This window comes from Malaya genurostris, chromosome 2 (assembly GCF_030247185.1).
Source record: "Malaya genurostris strain Urasoe2022 chromosome 2, Malgen_1.1, whole genome shotgun sequence".
NCBI classification, from domain to species: Eukaryota; Metazoa; Arthropoda; class Insecta; order Diptera; family Culicidae; genus Malaya; species Malaya genurostris.
Genome location: NC_080571.1, coordinates 255,166,603 through 255,186,141, shown reverse-complemented (window position 1 = coordinate 255,186,141; position 19,539 = coordinate 255,166,603). Strand labels below are relative to the sequence as shown.

The following is a 19,539-nucleotide window of genomic DNA, read 5'->3' as shown; positions in this document are numbered from 1 at the left end:
GTACAGTCATCAAAACACGTTAATTCAAAGGCGCCTAAAAATATCGGGCGTACGAATACATGTTTCACCATAAAAATGCAGTTCGCTGTCGATTTTTCATTTACAAAAACACAAAAGATCAATTCTACAATATGTTGCATTATAATTTCTCATGTGCAGATAATTTAACAGGATCCATGTTTGTGTTAAGAGCAGTTGTATTGAAAATCAAATGTGAAACTCATTCATTAGAAACTAAGTTTGCATGTTTTTGTAAACGTCATTGAATTTCCTGTTTACATTACGTAGTAGTTTTCACGAGTTTCACAATTGTTTTTTCGCTGATTTTAAAACTGAGTTTTTGTATCAGTTGCACAATCGTTGTGAATAAATGTTCGTAATAACGGATGAACTTGAAGATATTTTGCACAACACAGAAAAATTGCGCTTTTTCCATAGCACAACAGTTACTAGAATAGTGACATAAACTAACTTGATAAATTGCACAATCAGTAGAAAAATACAGGACAGCAACTTAACATGCTACTTGGGTACTTCGAAAGGTGTGTTAGAGTTGTGAAATAATTTGAAAATAAACAGTTTTTATGCAATCAGTTCCATCACTGAATTGTCACACCTCGTAGGTGGAAAAATCGATCTTCTTGGCCATTTCTAGAATCAAAAGATTGTGATTAGGCTTGAAGTAATCCCTCGCCTTTCTAGCGTTTACGGGGTTGCGTTTCTTCGTATTTCTTCCGCTGTTAGCTGGGTCTTCTGGATGATCTTCCTGTGGTACTGGACTGGATTGTCCACCTCTTTTTATGCACTTCATGCTTGTAAGCCATTTCGATAATTGCATTTTTTTCTTCAAAAACTAAATTTAAAGACAAATCAAGGTATCCTCCATCGCTAGTTACTACTTCCCCCCCCCCCCCCCCCCCCCTTTAAGATGGTTTTCAAATTCTATCTCAATAAAATGTCTCATCTTTTGAGGTAATTCGAAGCCAATTTTCGATTTCTGCGAAAGAAGTAATCCGATGACCTGCCAGATCGTGATGCATCCGTCGGAACAACCTGTAATCAGAAGGAGCAATATCAAGATAACACGGCGAGTGCGCAAAATTTCCCACTTGAACGTTTCCGAATGTTCTTTTATTACTTCTGCGACATGAGACCAAACGTTGTCATGCCGTTCTTCTCGTAATGCACGGCTCAAACGCATCAATTCCAGCCTATATCGATCGCCCGTTATAGTACCGCCTGGTTGTAGCGGCTCATAGTACACATCACCATTCTGGTCCCACAATTTATTCTTCTTTCGGTTATCATAGAATATCCATTTTTTATCCCCAGTAACAATTCGATGTAAAAAATTCTTCCTTTGTTGCTTTTGAATCAGATGGTCACAAGTGAAAAATCGCCTCTCGGCTTCAGTCCATGAGACCTGCCTAGATTTTGAATAATTCCCATGGATTTTAATCCTACAAAAACTGCTTGTTGAATCACTTCCAATGATTCTGCAAGCTCCTCCGTCGAAACCATTCCCTACATAATTTATCAGTTGGAGCATTATCACCATAATTATCCACAAGCATTTGATGCGCTTCAGCTGCACTTTTCTTCCAATTAAAACAGAAAACTAAATCTTCCTGTAAATGCTACTTAGTTAACACAAAATTGTTCATAATTAACACAGTAAAACACAAGTTTTTTTTTTAAATACTCGAAGCAATATGCACTGAATATTAATGACATATGTTTAACCTCTTGAAACTGTCAGTTGTTATTGTTTCATATACATAACAGAGCCAGAGCCATCTTTTGGAAACGGACCAAACGGATATCGGATAGTCGAAAACACGACGTTCGGCACGTCAGAAAAGACATTGCGCTCCGTTGCAAAACAAAAAGCGTTCTGTAAGTAGCAGAAACTTTACGTCTGCTTAGCGGTTCAAATTGAACTGCCAAGTTTAGCACCAAGCAGTTCCATTTGAACTGCTCTGCACTGATGAGTCAAAAACGAAACGTAAAAATAATAAAAACGGTTATGTGCCCTAGCACGAAATTTGGCTAACCCCTAAAGGACCAAACTAATTTATACTCCAAAAAGTTTCACCCAAAATTTATTCAAATTTTACCCTTGAAGTAAACAGTTATTCATAAAAGTGTAGCTTTTTGTCGTGAATACGACTTACTTTACTATGGGGCGCCTTTTCAAAATTAGCCATATGGAAGAATGGGCAGAACTTAATCGTAAATATTTCGACTTGTATTAGTGGCAGCAACATAATTATTTTACTATTTCGTCAAAAATATGATCAGGAATTTAGGATAATATTACGAACAGTGTGAGTTAACCTCAAACAACTCAAAAATAAAGTTTTCTCGAAATTTGAAAACAACGCGGAAAACTCTTTACTTTAGCTTGGGTTTTTCGCGCAAGGACGACGATTTTGAGGTAGTCAGGCACATATCTTCAACTGAACGTTATTAAAGGGGAACCGTGGTCGAAAATCGATCATTTCTTCTTGTGCGTTGGATGGAAGCAGTCGTCGAGGCGAGAAGACCCATTCAAACACCGGCATCGGAGAGCGCACCTTCTGCGTAGTTAAAAACCACAAACGCTCAGGTCGTAGTTCTCATTTGCCTTCCGGTCGTCAAGGCGAGAAGACGCATTAAACCAGTTTCGCATCATTTGGCACTGCGAGCGGATGTGTCGGTTTGTTCGCAAAGCTAGTTTCAATTCAAGCAAGAACGATTGCATCAGACAACAGAGCAGCTAGTCGTTTGCATTGGAGAGAAAGAAAACGACAAATGAAAATTGGTCATTACACAAAATCAGCCATTCTAATGACTCTAAATGTTATCTAAAGCACTATTAAGATTACTTCTTTGCAAATCGAAGATAAAAATCATCAGTTCAGTGAAAATCCAAATTAATTTGATTTGCTTCATGCACTTTTCGCTGTGCGTGAATCATTCAAGAAAAATGTTCCGTACTGTGCAAAATATCGCAGAGAATTCCGCTATTTGATCCTGCTAAATGGCAGAAATGAATCCTGTACAGCATCTTGATAGTTTCTTTCAATAAAATATGCAAATCCGAAATGAGATAATAGACGTCAAAAATCGTTTAAAATTCTAGTAGTGAAAAGGGGGAAAGTATAAAGAAATCGTGTCAGTTTTATTCGTATTCACGATATCCAGTTATGTTTCTGACATTACACACCCGTACTTTTTTCGAGTACAGTCTTTGATTACTTACGAGTCGGCTGCGAATTCACTTGAAACAGAAGGTCACTTTACTTAGTTAAGTCAAAAAAATTAAAAAAGAAAGAAACTCAAACTAAATACACATAATTTATTACCTCATTCTGTACTGTTCAAAGCCTATGCATCCCTCTTGGTTCGTTTCAACAAACTAACATACAGTACGAGCTGCAAGATCAAACTCCAAACCACCAAGCCCAAAATGTCATAAATCCACTGGAGCTCGGGCATACCCAAAAAGGCCAGAAATTTTCTCAGTGTAAAGTAGCAGAACACATCTCGGCACTCCATATCCTTCCGGTCGAAACCGTAAATAGCGTTAACGGCACCTTCCATGCTGTAGCGCACGAACGAAACGAATGTCAATGGTTTCATATGCGGGGGCATATCTTTCAGCGTAACGAAAAACCCAGAGAACAAACTGCCCGGTATGATTACCAGAATGGTAAGAAACACCGACGTTTTCATCGGATACATATTGCCCATAAGGAGGCCTAACAGCAGGGCAACCCAACCAGATATAATGGATGTGATCCACAGAGCCAGCAGTCTTCGGATTTCGAATGGTTGTCCGGTTAAGAAGTACATTATGAGAAACGCTGCCGTTGTAGAGAGAATCTAAAACAAATATGACTCTAGATTTATTTCCATTTTTTCCGTTGACTGAAAGTCTACAAACCAGTGCTGGTGCTTCCACCAAAAGCTTGGAGAAATAGTAGGGTGACAGAGAATACCAGTTGTTTTTGTGTTCTCGAATGAAAACAGATGATTCCAGCGGAACTATGAAATATGAACATAAGTTTTTCATTAAAATATTTGGGAATTGTTATATTCATAAGAACACTTACACGTGAGGATTGCCGAAAAAGCACAGGTAAAGTATACGCTATAAACAACTACCAGGAGCACAGAGGTATTCGACAAAATTTTCGCCACATTGTTTCCCGTATCGTAAAATGCAATTCCTGTTAGTATAGCGATTAGTACACTTATGATAGTGCGAGCCTTTACATTGTACTGTAATAAAAGTTGATTTTGAATATCAGCAATCAATTATGTTTGAAAACACATACGTTGTCTCTCAGTGTGCAGCGAATTGTTCTCTTCAGCAGAACAGCGAGCTGTTGCCGTGTGCTAAGCATATATGTCCTTTGATCTTCGGGATCTGACGAGATTCTACTTTCAGTGCAAATCTTCAACGGTTTTTCTTCCTCATTAGCCAGTAATTGCTGCAGCCTGTCATCTTCGTGGTCTAGGCAAGCTACCTCCAGTGCTGTTGAAACAAAATGGGGGAACTGTAGCTGTAGCTGGTGTTCAAGTTTGCTATTGCCGACTGGAGCTTACCGAAATCCGCCGGACTATGCGACACAGGACACTCCAAACCGACCGTTCCAAAAGTGCTAATCATATCTGTCAATGGTCCACAATAAAGCCCTCTACCCTTGGAGAGAACTAATGCGCCATCGAATAATCTTAAAAGGTTGGAGCTGGGTTGATGTACAACGCATATTATGACCCTATTTTGCACAAATGCTAGGCTTTGAACGTAACTCAATACCTGATAAGAAGTGACCGTGTCTAATCCACTTGTAGGTTCATCCAAGAGCATGACTCTGGGATCGGAAACCAACTCAACTCCTATGGCGAGTCGTTTCATTTCCCCACCGGAAAGATTTTTTACCAGTGTGTTGGAACATTTATCTAAGCCAAGAACTTCCAATAACTTTCGATTACCAGCACGCTTAGTTTCTTTAGGCACCGTTGCGGGCAGTTTAAAGTCTGCCGCAAAGTTAATACTTTCGTCAACGGTAAGATTCATCCAGAGGCTGGCTTCCTGCGGCGTATAGGAAATCAACTTTCGTTTATGTCGACTCGATAAAATTGAACCATCGATTCGTAGCTGACCGGAAACCCCGGATTTTCTGTAAGTATCCGAATTAGTGTTGTCTCTTTCATGGTTTGAGCCTAGCAAACCTGTAACCGCTCAGGACGTTTAAAAAACTTGACTTGCCTGCTCCGGAGGGTCCCAGAATGCAGGCCATCTGCCCAGAGTTAAACGAACCGGACACATTGTTGAGAATAACATTCACTGAACCATCTAAAAAAAATAAACACCGATATTCAATGCGCTCCTAGTCCGTGCTCACAGAAAGCACTACCTTTTTTCTTGCTTCGATAAGAGATGTTGTGAAAGGATAAATTGAACGTTTTTTGCACTACAACTTCTTCGTCTGACTGCATTTGCTCCAAGAAAACAAAATCCGTACAAAAATACTCGACTGGTTACGAGAAGTTTCCGAACATTACTGTCTACTGAGGTAGAATTTGTTCGCACTTTTGTTTTGACCCACACTTTCTGGGGATGATAACCATTTTTATTCATGCCATGAGAATAACGCATATAAAAATTCATTGATTTGTTTGTTTACAACTCGCTTATCATTATTACGGCACGCGTCTGAGAATTTCGGTGTGTTCTTGGTGGCCGTCCGATTTCATAACGGACTCTGGACCAAATAAATCACGAACAGCTCACAGTGTTATGATTGGGGCGTGGTTCATTAGCATGTGAAACAGCTTAAATATTGAGCTGAAAATAGGACTCATCCGACCGAAATGAATCATTTGTGCCGCTGACGCAGCCGACACAATTCACCGGTGATAACGAAAACCTCACACCTCGTAGATAACTTTTAAGATTTGGTACCTCCATGATGAATGCTGCCAGTTAGCTTAGTTAGTGTTGAGTTGCGGTGTTTAATCAGATAGAATTTGCTGAAAAGATGCTAGTTTAAATCATTCTGCTTATACAGCATGGAATGTGTTTTGAATTCTTGTAGATCGAATATATGTTTAACTAATTTCTGCGCGTGGACAACACGCAAACATTTAAATACACCCAAACCTTACGAACAATTTTTTTACGTTACCTCTTTTTACAAAACAAATAACTTTTTACTTCGTAAAAAGAGGTTTTTGCATAAAATGAAAACGATTTCCGGGTAATTGACATTCCATGGAAACCACTACAATAACGATGTTTGGAGTCGTTCCAAAATCCAAGATGGCGACTTCCGTTTCAGTGATATTTCTTGGAAACCCTTACAATATGAGTATTTTTGGAACGGGTTTGAAGAGTAGATTCTGGAAACGAAGTTTGGGGTCGTTTCGAATTCCATGATAGCGACCTTCGGTTTATCGATGTTTCTTAAAAACGCTTACAATAAGGGCATTTTCGGAACGAATTGGATGTCAGAGAGCGATGTTTGAGCTCGTTTCGAAACTCAATATGGTGTCTTCCGGTTTATCGATATTTCTTGAAAACCCTTACTCATAACTTTGCTAGTTTGCAAATTTGGTTGAATATAGCAGTTTCGGAGGCACCAGAAAAAGCGGTCGAAAATTTCAAAATATAACTCATATCGATTTCTCAGAGATAGCTGAATCAATTTTGATTAGCTTTTATTCTAATAAATAGTCCTAGTCCTAGCCCCATTTCAACTTCCGGGTATGGAAATACAGGGAGACGAGTATTGAAAATTTCAATTTGTCATTAGAAGTTACGATGAACAACAGAAAAATTTTCTTAGTAGCGGTCTAATACTCCTAAATTGAGCTTACATATATTTCTCAGAGATGACTACAACGATTTCCATAAATGAAAGAATAAATTCAAAGGAAAGTCTCTAGGTTTCATAAACTTCTATGCTGTTTCAACAGAATCCAACTTCCAGTTCCGGAACAGGATAATGAGTGCTCCAAATTTTAAAGTATCATATATGTTTATGTTTCCTCATTTTCTTTGTTTAGAGTTAGGATGCTTGTGCTTAACAATATTTTCAATTCAATTCAATAATTTTTCGATATTTTTTGAGATCATCTGCATACACTACTTCAAATAAAGACAATTCACTGTATAGATCATTCACGAATTGCATTAGGGGCTGTCCATAAAAGACGTCACGCCGCAAGGAAGGGGGGTGTTTCCTAAAACGTGACCTTTTGTGACAGGGGGAAGGGGGGGAGGTTTTTGGAATGTGGCGTCCAATATTCTCAATGAGCGCATTTTTGAAATACCTAATTATATTACTGCTTTGCCCTATTTCTTGAAAGAATCTCCACAATAAACATTTACATTCTATAGGAAAATGTGTATTTGTTAATGTAAAAGCTTCTTCTTATAAATTCGGAAATGAATGATGAAGAAAATTATTTCTTTTGTGATCAGCAAAAGTGCACGAAGGAGCGAGTAAATTAGCGAAATTAATGAATTTTGCCTAATATGAGTAAAAAAGAAAAAGATGCCTTCAAACGGTTTAACTCAAGTTATGCACTGACAATATTATCAGTAATTTGATTTTCCAGCAATGATAATAGTATATCATAAGAATTTCTCTTATGATGCAGTTTATTCAATTGTACTCCATTTGAAAAAGGGTGGGAGATCTACGATTTCAGACGTAGATCATGTCATGTCATATCTTGATTGATGTGATTTTCCTCCACCAACATCAAAGCTTATCGAACCATCCAATGATTGAACTTACATAAATCAAGAATCATTTTAGCTCAAAATCACTACCCATTGTGTGACGGAAGATCAGTACCGATATTGATCGATGTGATTTAAAATTCACTGATCAACTGATCATGAAAAGATTCTCCGGCAGTGATCTCGTTTTGATGAGGTTTTGGTCTTTATTTTCTCAGCCCTGTATGCTACACTAAGGAAATATTATTCTATAACCTAAAACAATAATATATCTCTGTACCCCTAGGAGGAATAAAACAGATGACTTAAATGATTCATCAATTCCAACCAAATACTTTTGTTAATTTATATAATTGATATTAATAAAATAATTCCGATGATTTTGTAGTTTTAGGGATATTTTTTAATCTAATGACAGCATGTAATAAATCGATTTTCCCTCATATTTGTATGGTTTGTCATACATATTGAGAATGTATTGAGATGAATTTTATTTATTTTGAATTCGTGACATGTGACATAGGGGTGGTGGGGGGTCTTTGCTTCTGTGACAATTTGTGACAAAGGGAGGATGGGGAGTCAAAAATCGTCAAAAAAGCGTGACGAACTCAGGCGATCCATTTTTGCACATTATAATGCACACTTATATTGGCTTTCAATGGTGTTTTCAGTTTGTATTTCTAATTTAGAAAGGTTATGCAATCACTACGAGAACCGACTTTAGAACCGTAGTTAGGAGGGCTTAGTATCATATGAATTTCAAACTATCATTTGTGGTGACAATGTAAAAACGGAATGAGTAAATAGTATATATTATATCTTGTTTTTTGAAACGACCTCAAAAATCGTTTCTTGATACCTCTGTCTCAAAAGCGTTCCGAAAATTCCCATATTGTAAAGGATTCCAAATAATATAATAAAGCCTAGTGAGTAAAATCCGTACCTCTGGAGATGACTTCTCCAAACTGTCCCCAGATCAGATTAATTGGAACTGTTTGGACTCTGACAAAGGTATATTTGCGGGCATATGTCAAGGTAATGGATTCCTTTAAAACTTTTGAAAAAGGCTAGGACAAATTAATTTCAAATCCGTTGGCAAACAGTCTGTGTTTAAGCTAACGAGCCTGATGAGATAAAAAGCCAAATCGTGCTCAAACTAACCAGGTTTTGGAAAACAAAAATGTTTTACAGTATTTCGGATACATGTTATGAGACATGAGATCCAATTTTATAAATGCTTCAATCATTAGCATATTGAAAAGATATCCCAAAAAAAAATTGATAAGTTTAAGGGACGGGTAGGGTCTAATACTTTTGAAAAATTATTAATTGTTTGCTGTATATTTTCTAATTGTAAAACATTTCAAGAATATTCTGTGCAATTTTGAAGCCTTTTAGAATGAAACTCTGGAAGTTATGGGCTTTTATCTATGCCTTGGCTCAGCGCACAGGCCAAGAATTTCAAATTCGACTGACTTAAAAACTTGACAAAATAACATTCGTGAAATGTTTTATTTTAACAATATACAAAAGAAAAAATATGATTTTTTTTAAAAAGTCTCAGACGCTACGTCCTCCCTAGAACAATAAGCTGTTTTCTTCGATTTTATATGAACTTTGAGCGCGTTTTTCTCAAAAGAGGGTTTTAAAAGTCTGTGTACATCGTCATTCGAAAACTACTCTACCGATTATTTTCAAATTTTACAAACACTTTCTACATGTAAAATATTTGATCCCAGCGTTTCCGTTTTCCGTTTTTTGTTACTTTGGAGAGGTTTACAGCTACAACATTGCGAATTTTCATGCGAAAAATCGTAATTTTTACTTTAAGCAATCACCAAAAATTCAAAACATTTAAAAAAAAATCAAACAAAAACGTTGGGGTCTGGAAAAACCTTTACTACAACTATGTTATTCTGTTTTGATTTGTTCACTTCTGATTAGTCTCCGCTGAAACGAAAACTACTTCACCAAAATCATGATTTCTAAGAAGAACAATAAAATTTCTTTAAAGACGATTTACAAAAACTCACAAGATATCGACCGAAATTTCTCGTAATAGGGGGTTTAAACGCAAAGCATATCCAGTGGATTTGTAGGCAAAATAACAATAATGGTGAAATACTTCATGATCAACTCTCTGCTGGTTACTTTACAGTTCTTTATCCCAGTAATACGACTTGTTTCTCTTCCGTGAAAAACCCGTCTACAATTGATCTGGTTCTAACAGATCAAAGTCACATTTGTAGTGAACCGATTACACATGCTGACTTTGACTCAGATCATCTTCCAGTAACATTCAGACTTTCCAACGAAGCTACCCAGGTAACCAATAAGCACTAATAATGGCATTAAAATAGCCTTTTATGAGCATCAAAAATGCATATAGCTTCATATCTGCAATCTGAAAGCTCATCTGTTGTAAATCAATCAGAATTCAGCTTTCAGAATGCACACCAGCCATAAATAAGCATTATCTATGAATAGCCGTATATTTTGCCAAAGTCAGCCTTAATTCAGTCTCAAGTGCGATTGAAATGCCAATCAGCGATTATTTGCTGTCATAATATGGCATTAGTATGTGCTTATTGGTTACCGGGGTATAATTAATCCAATTAGCTCTATATTTAACTATCATAGAGCTGATTGGTTGGATTACAGATCTCACATTGAAAATCATGTGGATCATGAAACTATTTTAGAAAATTCTGCGGACATCGACACAGCAATTGATAATTTGAATCATTATATTATCGAAGCTAGAAATCATTCAGTTCCCAAAGCTCAAACTAAATCAAATTCTCCTATCATCGATGACAATCTTCAACTGCTCATTCGGTTGAAGAATGTTCGTCGACGACAATATCAACGTTCTCGTGAGCCTGCTATGAAAAACATAGTTAAGGATTTACAAAAAGATATTAAACATAGATTTACTCTTTAGCGAAATGCAAAAATTTTGCTAAGAAAATTGAACACATTGAACCATATTCTAAACCTTTCTGGAAACTTTCTAAGGTTCTTTAGAAACCTCAGAAACCAATTCCTGCTCTCAAGGAAGGAAATCAATTACTTCTTACAAATGGCGAAAAAGCTCAAAAACTTGCTCAGCAGTTCGAGAGTGTCCACAACTTTAATTTGAACGTTGTGAGCAGTGATGCGAACGGTACCGGTAAAATACATTTCTTTCCCTACATTCTACACACTCAAAGTGCTACCGCCTGCTACAACTGCTGGTAGATACATTTACTCTAGAGAGTGTACCAGCGACGATGAGAACGGTGAAGGTAAAAATATATTTTGTTCTGCTTCATTCTACTCTTTCTTAGGTTTACAGCACTCTACAGTAGGCTGGGCGATACATTTGCTCAAAGCTACCGCCGCTTTTAAAAATGTAATATAGCTTTCTACCGCCGTCGAAAAAAAGTATTCTACCGCTGTACTTTACATTGTTCGCTCAAAATGGTAGCGCACGTGTTTACGTTGAACGTTAACAAATGATTATTATTTAATATATAAACATTATGTGTTGACGATTTTTTTGTATTTCTCAAGACCAGATTATATTTTATTTAAATAGTAGATCGTTTGATATGCTTGATAATCTTCCCGAATGGTGTAATGAATTATTTGTTTTCAAGACCCTTTTTAAATGAAGAATTCAATGCTTTGCTGCGTTGAAACGTACTGATTAGATTTTAGCAGATGAAAAAGTAAACAAAGAGAAACAATTTACTTTTGTGACCTTATGAAATGGTTACGTCGACTTGTCAATTTTTTCCCTTCATTAACAGTGAATGTTGTTGTTCCTGAAATCCTATTTTTTCCAAATCGATTAGTGATCGTGAAAAATGACTGATTCATCGAAAATAAAGCGTTTTTATCGGGACATAGCCAATGATTGTTATAAGTGTGAAGGTGATTTTATAATTTGTAACATCGATTCTACTCGAAACTGTACGTACAAAAAATTAAAAAGTAGTTATGATCCCGGAAATTTTGTTAAGCATTTACGAAATGTGCATCCGGAAAAGGCTCTGGAATACGGACTACTGAAGCAAGGATATGCACCAGAAAAGAAAAGGAAAATTCTTAAAACATCAATAGCACTCGACAGACAAGCTGTGGTTGAATCTTTGGTAAAAATGGTATCACTTCATCACTTGCCCCTATGCGCCGTTGAATGGGAAGGTTTTCGAGAACTGCTAGATCCAATTTGCGAAGCACTTAAATTTAAAATCAATCGAGACAATATCTCCCGCCATATTGAACAATGCGCAGTAAATATTAGGGAAAAAATTGCAGCTGAAATGCAAGGTCGATTAATATGCATTAAAGTCGACTCTGCGTCCCGATATGGCCGTCATGTAGTGGGCATAAATGCGCAATATAATAAAGATGATACTGTGATTATTAGAACCCTAGGTAAGGCTATTTTGATTTGGCCAAAGTAGTATAAGCATATAAATGATTTGTTTTGTAGCAATGATGGAAGTTAAATGTCGCCAGACTGGTAAATTCCTAAAGTCAAAAATCGATGATGTACTGAAGATGTACGGAGTCGCACAAGAACAACTATTTAGTGTTACTTGTGACAACGGTGCTAATATGATTGCCGCTGTTCGGGAGATGCAGAAAGATGCGGTTGCGTTCATAGATGAAGAAGCAGATGCAGATGATGTATTATCTGATCAGTCTATGTTAGAGTACGAGAAAGAAATTAGTTTGGTACGTTGTGCAGTGCATACAATGCAGTTGGCAGTGCACGACGTTGTTAAAACGTACGATTCTAGCATACGTGAAATTGCTAAAGTAGCCGTAACTTGCCGGCAAATAATATATAAAAGCTCCTTCGAAATACATAAAACTCCATTGCCACCACTATTCTCTCGGACCAGATGGGGAGGAGTTTACATTATGCTTGAACATTTCAAGACACATGAGCTTTTTTATAGGGAAATGGGAAGTTCATACAACGTACTTGGTGAGTTATATTGAATGTAATGAGCAATTGACTACCTTATATAACTGAATTCTTGAAACTTATAGATCTTGATTCACATTGGGAATTCATATGTCATTATGTTGAGGCATTCGAACCCATTTTTAGGTGCACTAAAGAAATGCAGTCGAAGCATGTCAGCTTATCTTGCTTCTATATTCAGTGGCTGAAGGCCATTATGGAAGTTAAAAAGATAGCGTCCAATGCATTAACAACAAAATTAGTATCTGCTTTAACCGTCAGATTAAGTGGTTTGAAAACTAGTATGGTTTTCAAAGCATGTATGTTGTTGGATCCCAGATTAAATTATTTGAATTCAAATATTCTGACTGTGGAGGATAAACTAGAGACAAGGGTAACAATATATATATATATATATATATATATATATATATCTATATATATATATATATATATATATATATATATATATATATATATATATATATATATATATATATATATATATATATATATATATATATATATATATATATATATATATATATATATATATATATATATATATATATATATATATATATATATATATATATATATATATATATATATATATATATAATTTAATTCTGACTAATGTTTTTAACTTCCATCCACAGCAATTTCTAATAGCTACAAATGACCGTCTCTCCAAAATTCGAAAAATTGAAATGAAAAATGAAAGTAAATCAACGGAAACAATCGAAAGTGATGAGTTCGACACATTCCTTACCGAAATGCTAGGGGGAGGATTACCCAATACTAATTGCAGTTCCGTAACATTACACCAGCAACTTAACGCACTGGATTTAGAACCGCATCAAAGTTATAGCTTTGATGTTTGGAAGTACTGGGTTAATCGTATATCGTCTCAGCCGGATTTAGCAAATGTTGCATTATGCGTTTTGTCTGTGCCGTCCACACAGGTATCAGTGGAACGAGCGTTTAGTGCGTTAGCACTAGTTCTTTCCGAACACAGAACAAATCTTTCTGATTCTATGCTTGAGAATATTTTAGTTGTAAAACTAAACAATGATCTTTTATCAGTGACAATTCCTCAATTATAGAACAGGAATGATGACACTGCACTGTGATATAAAATATAATACTACTTAAATATATCTAAACTGGATGAAAAAATCATAGACTATCGTATTACTTCATAATATGCTGAATCCTGTTCTCTGCGTAATCGATCAAATAAACAAATAATCATTCCTATTGTGTATTTCGATGAAGTTCGAGCTTTCCATACAAAAAAAACATCACTCGTTCGAAGTGCAGAATCACAATTTTTACATTCAATCAAAACATTTCGAAATGCGGAAAATGGAAATTTTTCACTCAATCTAATAACTTTGATTTGATCTAAATACCAAAAAAAATGTTATTTTTTATCTTCATTTAGGGTAACAGAGGTATTTTGGCCCACTTTAGGATTGATTTTATTTTGGCCCACTTTGAATAAATATCCATCAAATGTTGTAATATCTTTGAAAAACCCTTCCGCAATAGGTAATTTAATGTGTTTACCTTCAAATTTATGTAACATGAGTTACTTCACATCAATTAAATTCGATAAAATCGATAAAGTTTGTTAGGTGGGCCAAAATATATGAAGTGGCCAATATACCTTTGTTACCCTATATAACGGTTAAAATTATTTCACACCGGAGAACGATTAAATTATTATTTCCGAACGAATGACCCTTCTATTTGATTCGAAGACTGCCAGAAGCGATCTAACCACCTCAAAGATATCGATGTTAGTTTCATTTGAAATCTTTTGTAACCATTATTTTTTAGGCTTCCCGAATAGGAAAACGGTAACCGGTATAGCCGAGTTCAGTTTACTTGTCCAACCAACAAGCCCTTAAAGCATTCATTGACTAGTCACACGTGCGAATACGTGAAAGCAAGGATGCAAACTGCCTCCCATTTTTTATTACCGTAGTCTGCTTACCCACATCTACATTTTTTATTTTTCTTACTGTACCGTGTTGATGCATCCAAACTAAAATTCTATTACAGTAGGCGTGCGATGCAGTATCGCGTTAAAAACTACGGCTGGAACCACAGCCGTTCGAAGTAGGTAGAAATTATATTTTTCCACATTTTACTGCCTCCTTGTTCGCGCTACTGTACCACAAAAAAAAGTAGCTCGTGGCGGTAGAAAAATGTACTTTGCCGTTGTAGAAAAATGTACATGAGTGCGATAGAAAATGTACTTTACGGTAGGCGCTGCACATTGCCTATTTCGTTCATTATTTTGAAGATGACTTTCACGCAGTGATGCGAACGGTACCGGTAAAATACATTTCTTTCCCTACATTCTACACACTCAAAGTGCTACCGCCTGCTACAACTGCTGGTAGATACATTTACTCTAGAGAGTGTACCAGCGACGATGAGAACGGTGAAGGTAAAAATATATTTTGTTCTGCTTCATTCTACTCTTTCTTAGGTTTACAGCACTCTACAGTAGGCTGGGCGATACATTTGCTCAAAGCTACCGCCGCTTTTAAAAATGTAATATAGCTTTCTACCGCCGTCGAAAAAAAGTATTCTACCGCTGTACTTTACATTGTTCGCTCAAAATGGTAGCGCACGTGTTTACGTTGAACGTTAACAAATGATTATTATTTAATATATAAACATTATGTGTTGACGATTTTTTTGTATTTCTCAAGACCAGATTATATTTTATTTAAATAGTAGATCGTTTGATATGCTTGATAATCTTCCCGAATGGTGTAATGAATTATTTGTTTTCAAGACCCTTTTTAAATGAAGAATTCAATGCTTTGCTGCGTTGAAACGTACTGATTAGATTTTAGCAGATGAAAAAGTAAACAAAGAGAAACAATTTACTTTTGTGACCTTATGAAATGGTTACGTCGACTTGTCAATTTTTTCCCTTCATTAACAGTGAATGTTGTTGTTCCTGAAATCCTATTTTTTCCAAATCGATTAGTGATCGTGAAAAATGACTGATTCATCGAAAATAAAGCGTTTTTATCGGGACATAGCCAATGATTGTTATAAGTGTGAAGGTGATTTTATAATTTGTAACATCGATTCTACTCGAAACTGTACGTACAAAAAATTAAAAAGTAGTTATGATCCCGGAAATTTTGTTAAGCATTTACGAAATGTGCATCCGGAAAAGGCTCTGGAATACGGACTACTGAAGCAAGGATATGCACCAGAAAAGAAAAGGAAAATTCTTAAAACATCAATAGCACTCGACAGACAAGCTGTGGTTGAATCTTTGGTAAAAATGGTATCACTTCATCACTTGCCCCTATGCGCCGTTGAATGGGAAGGTTTTCGAGAACTGCTAGATCCAATTTGCGAAGCACTTAAATTTAAAATCAATCGAGACAATATCTCCCGCCATATTGAACAATGCGCAGTAAATATTAGGGAAAAAATTGCAGCTGAAATGCAAGGTCGATTAATATGCATTAAAGTCGACTCTGCGTCCCGATATGGCCGTCATGTAGTGGGCATAAATGCGCAATATAATAAAGATGATACTGTGATTATTAGAACCCTAGGTAAGGCTATTTTGATTTGGCCAAAGTAGTATAAGCATATAAATGATTTGTTTTGTAGCAATGATGGAAGTTAAATGTCGCCAGACTGGTAAATTCCTAAAGTCAAAAATCGATGATGTACTGAAGATGTACGGAGTCGCACAAGAACAACTATTTAGTGTTACTTGTGACAACGGTGCTAATATGATTGCCGCTGTTCGGGAGATGCAGAAAGATGCGGTTGCGTTCATAGATGAAGAAGCAGATGCAGATGATGTATTATCTGATCAGTCTATGTTAGAGTACGAGAAAGAAATTAGTTTGGTACGTTGTGCAGTGCATACAATGCAGTTGGCAGTGCACGACGTTGTTAAAACGTACGATTCTAGCATACGTGAAATTGCTAAAGTAGCCGTAACTTGCCGGCAAATAATATATAAAAGCTCCTTCGAAATACATAAAACTCCATTGCCACCACTATTCTCTCGGACCAGATGGGGAGGAGTTTACATTATGCTTGAACATTTCAAGACACATGAGCTTTTTTATAGGGAAATGGGAAGTTCATACAACGTACTTGGTGAGTTATATTGAATGTAATGAGCAATTGACTACCTTATATAACTGAATTCTTGAAACTTATAGATCTTGATTCACATTGGGAATTCATATGTCATTATGTTGAGGCATTCGAACCCATTTTTAGGTGCACTAAAGAAATGCAGTCGAAGCATGTCAGCTTATCTTGCTTCTATATTCAGTGGCTGAAGGCCATTATGGAAGTTAAAAAGATAGCGTCCAATGCATTAACAACAAAATTAGTATCTGCTTTAACCGTCAGATTAAGTGGTTTGAAAACTAGTATGGTTTTCAAAGCATGTATGTTGTTGGATCCCAGATTAAATTATTTGAATTCAAATATTCTGACTGTGGAGGATAAACTAGAGACAAGGGTAACAATATATATATATATATATATATATATATATATATATATATATATATATATATATATATATATATATATATATATATATATATATATATATATATATATATATATATATATAATTTAATTCTGACTAATGTTTTTAACTTCCATCCACAGCAATTTCTAATAGCTACAAATGACCGTCTCTCCAAAATTCGAAAAATTGAAATGAAAAATGAAAGTAAATCAACGGAAACAATCGAAAGTGATGAGTTCGACACATTCCTTACCGAAATGCTAGGGGGAGGATTACCCAATACTAATTGCAGTTCCGTAACATTACACCAGCAACTTAACGCACTGGATTTAGAACCGCATCAAAGTTATAGCTTTGATGTTTGGAAGTACTGGGTTAATCGTATATCGTCTCAGCCGGATTTAGCAAATGTTGCATTATGCGTTTTGTCTGTGCCGTCCACACAGGTATCAGTGGAACGAGCGTTTAGTGCGTTAGCACTAGTTCTTTCCGAACACAGAACAAATCTTTCTGATTCTATGCTTGAGAATATTTTAGTTGTAAAACTAAACAATGATCTTTTATCAGTGACAATTCCTCAATTATAGAACAGGAATGATGACACTGCACTGTGATATAAAATATAATACTACTTAAATATATCTAAACTGGATGAAAAAATCATAGACTATCGTATTACTTCATAATATGCTGAATCCTGTTCTCTGCGTAATCGATCAAATAAACAAATAATCATTCCTATTGTGTATTTCGATGAAGTTCGAGCTTTCCATACAAAAAAAACATCACTCGTTCGAAGTGCAGAATCACAATTTTTACATTCAATCAAAACATTTCGAAATGCGGAAAATGGAAATTTTTCACTCAATCTAATAACTTTGATTTGATCTAAATACCAAAAAAAATGTTATTTTTTATCTTCATTTAGGGTAACAGAGGTATTTTGGCCCACTTTAGGATTGATTTTATTTTGGCCCACTTTGAATAAATATCCATCAAATGTTGTAATATCTTTGAAAAACCCTTCCGCAATAGGTAATTTAATGTGTTTACCTTCAAATTTATGTAACATGAGTTACTTCACATCAATTAAATTCGATAAAATCGATAAAGTTTGTTAGGTGGGCCAAAATATATGAAGTGGCCAATATACCTTTGTTACCCTATATAACGGTTAAAATTATTTCACACCGGAGAACGATTAAATTATTATTTCCGAACGAATGACCCTTCTATTTGATTCGAAGACTGCCAGAAGCGATCTAACCACCTCAAAGATATCGATGTTAGTTTCATTTGAAATCTTTTGTAACCATTATTTTTTAGGCTTCCCGAATAGGAAAACGGTAACCGGTATAGCCGAGTTCAGTTTACTTGTCCAACCAACAAGCCCTTAAAGCATTCATTGACTAGTCACACGTGCGAATACGTGAAAGTCATCTTCAAAATAATGAACGAAATAGGCAATGTGCAGCGCCTACCGTAAAGTACATTTTCTATCGCACTCATGTACATTTTTCTACAACGGCAAAGTACATTTTTCTACCGCCACGAGCTACTTTTTTTTGTGGTACAGTAGCGCGAACAAGGAGGCAGTAAAATGTGGAAAAATATAATTTCTACCTACTTCGAACGGCTGTGGTTCCAGCCGTAGTTTTTAACGCGATACTGCATCGCACGCCTACTGTAATAGAATTTTAGTTTGGATGCATCAACACGGTACAGTAAGAAAAATAAAAAATGTAGATGTGGGTAAGCAGACTACGGTAATAAAAAATGGGAGGCAGTTTGCATCCTTGGTTGTGAGTATTATTGAAAATGAAGTCTCACTGAAACATGGTCATATTTCTACTCAAGTGTTATTACAAGATGACATTATTGAGACGATTTTTGATGAAATTAAATCAATTATTAGGAAACCTAAAAACATGAAGGCTCCTGGTAATGATGGAATTTTAAATATTCTTATTAAAAATCTTCCCGATGTTGCCTTGAGACTCCTGGTTAAAATTTTCAACAAGTGTTTTTCATTAGCTTACTTCCCAAAAAGATGGAAAAACGCTAAAGTAATTCCTATCCTCAAACCTGATAAAAACCCAGCAGAAACATCAAGTTATCGACCAATTAGTTTACTTTCTTCTATTAGTGAACATTTTGAAAAAATTATCTTGTTGAGAATGATGTCTCATATAGATATCAATTTTTTTACCAGAGCAGTTTGGGTTTCGTCATGAACATTCAACTACTCATCAACTTGTAAGAGTAACGAACATGATAAAAGCAAATAAA

At 35.7% G+C, this 19,539-nt stretch overlaps 3 protein-coding genes across 3 annotated transcripts; 2 read left to right on the top strand and 1 right to left on the bottom strand.

Moving 5' to 3' along the window:
- Positions 1–3,352: 3,352 nt before the first annotated feature.
- On the bottom strand, positions 3,353–5,609 carry LOC131432984 (ATP-binding cassette sub-family G member 4-like). Its single transcript, XM_058599684.1, has 7 exons — positions 5,409–5,609; positions 5,224–5,347; positions 4,594–5,171; positions 4,323–4,522; positions 4,098–4,266; positions 3,929–4,029; positions 3,353–3,867 (listed from the first exon to the last, which is right to left on the bottom strand). Exons 1-7 carry the CDS (start codon positions 5,488–5,490, stop codon positions 3,370–3,372), a joined length of 1,752 nt encoding a protein of 583 aa, XP_058455667.1. The 5' UTR covers positions 5,491–5,609; the 3' UTR covers positions 3,353–3,369.
- A 5,284-nt stretch (positions 5,610–10,893) lies between these two features.
- Positions 10,894–15,228, top strand: LOC131429190 (uncharacterized). The gene is made up of 4 exons (XM_058593240.1): positions 10,894–12,166; positions 12,225–12,725; positions 12,791–13,098; positions 15,208–15,228. The coding sequence occupies exons 1-4, from the start codon at positions 11,593–11,595 to the stop codon at positions 15,226–15,228; spliced, it is 1,404 nt and encodes a 467-aa protein (XP_058449223.1). The 5' UTR covers positions 10,894–11,592.
- LOC131429189 (uncharacterized) lies at positions 15,028–17,727 on the top strand. Its single transcript, XM_058593238.1, has 5 exons — positions 15,028–16,303; positions 16,362–16,862; positions 16,928–17,235; positions 17,391–17,617; positions 17,697–17,727. The coding sequence occupies exons 1-5, from the start codon at positions 15,730–15,732 to the stop codon at positions 17,725–17,727; spliced, it is 1,641 nt and encodes a 546-aa protein (XP_058449221.1). The 5' UTR covers positions 15,028–15,729.
- The last annotated feature ends 1,812 nt before the right edge of the window (positions 17,728–19,539 follow it).

Bases quoted from the DNA above. Each gene is read 5' to 3' on its own strand.
- LOC131432984 (XM_058599684.1), bottom strand. From the start codon at position 5,490: ATGCAGTCAGACGAAGAAGTTGTAGTGCAAAAAACGTTCAATTTATCC. The intron at 5,172-5,223 runs GTTTGCTAGGCT...GGATACTTACAG, and splicing joins AACGTCCTGAGCGGTTACAG to AAAATCCGGGGTTTCCGGTC. The intron at 3,868-3,928 runs GTTTGTAGACTT...TATTTGTTTTAG, and splicing joins TGGTGGAAGCACCAGCACTG to ATTCTCTCTACAACGGCAGC.
- LOC131429190 (XM_058593240.1), top strand. From the start codon at position 11,593: ATGACTGATTCATCGAAAATAAAGCGTTTTTATCGGGACATAGCCAAT. The intron at 12,167-12,224 runs GTAAGGCTATTT...TTTGTTTTGTAG, and splicing joins TGTGATTATTAGAACCCTAG to CAATGATGGAAGTTAAATGT. The intron at 13,099-15,207 runs GTAACAATATAT...ACTCTTTCTTAG, and splicing joins AGGATAAACTAGAGACAAGG to GTTTACAGCACTCTACAGTA.
- LOC131429189 (XM_058593238.1), top strand. From the start codon at position 15,730: ATGACTGATTCATCGAAAATAAAGCGTTTTTATCGGGACATAGCCAAT. The intron at 16,304-16,361 runs GTAAGGCTATTT...TTTGTTTTGTAG, and splicing joins TGTGATTATTAGAACCCTAG to CAATGATGGAAGTTAAATGT. The intron at 16,863-16,927 runs GTGAGTTATATT...TGAAACTTATAG, and splicing joins AAGTTCATACAACGTACTTG to ATCTTGATTCACATTGGGAA.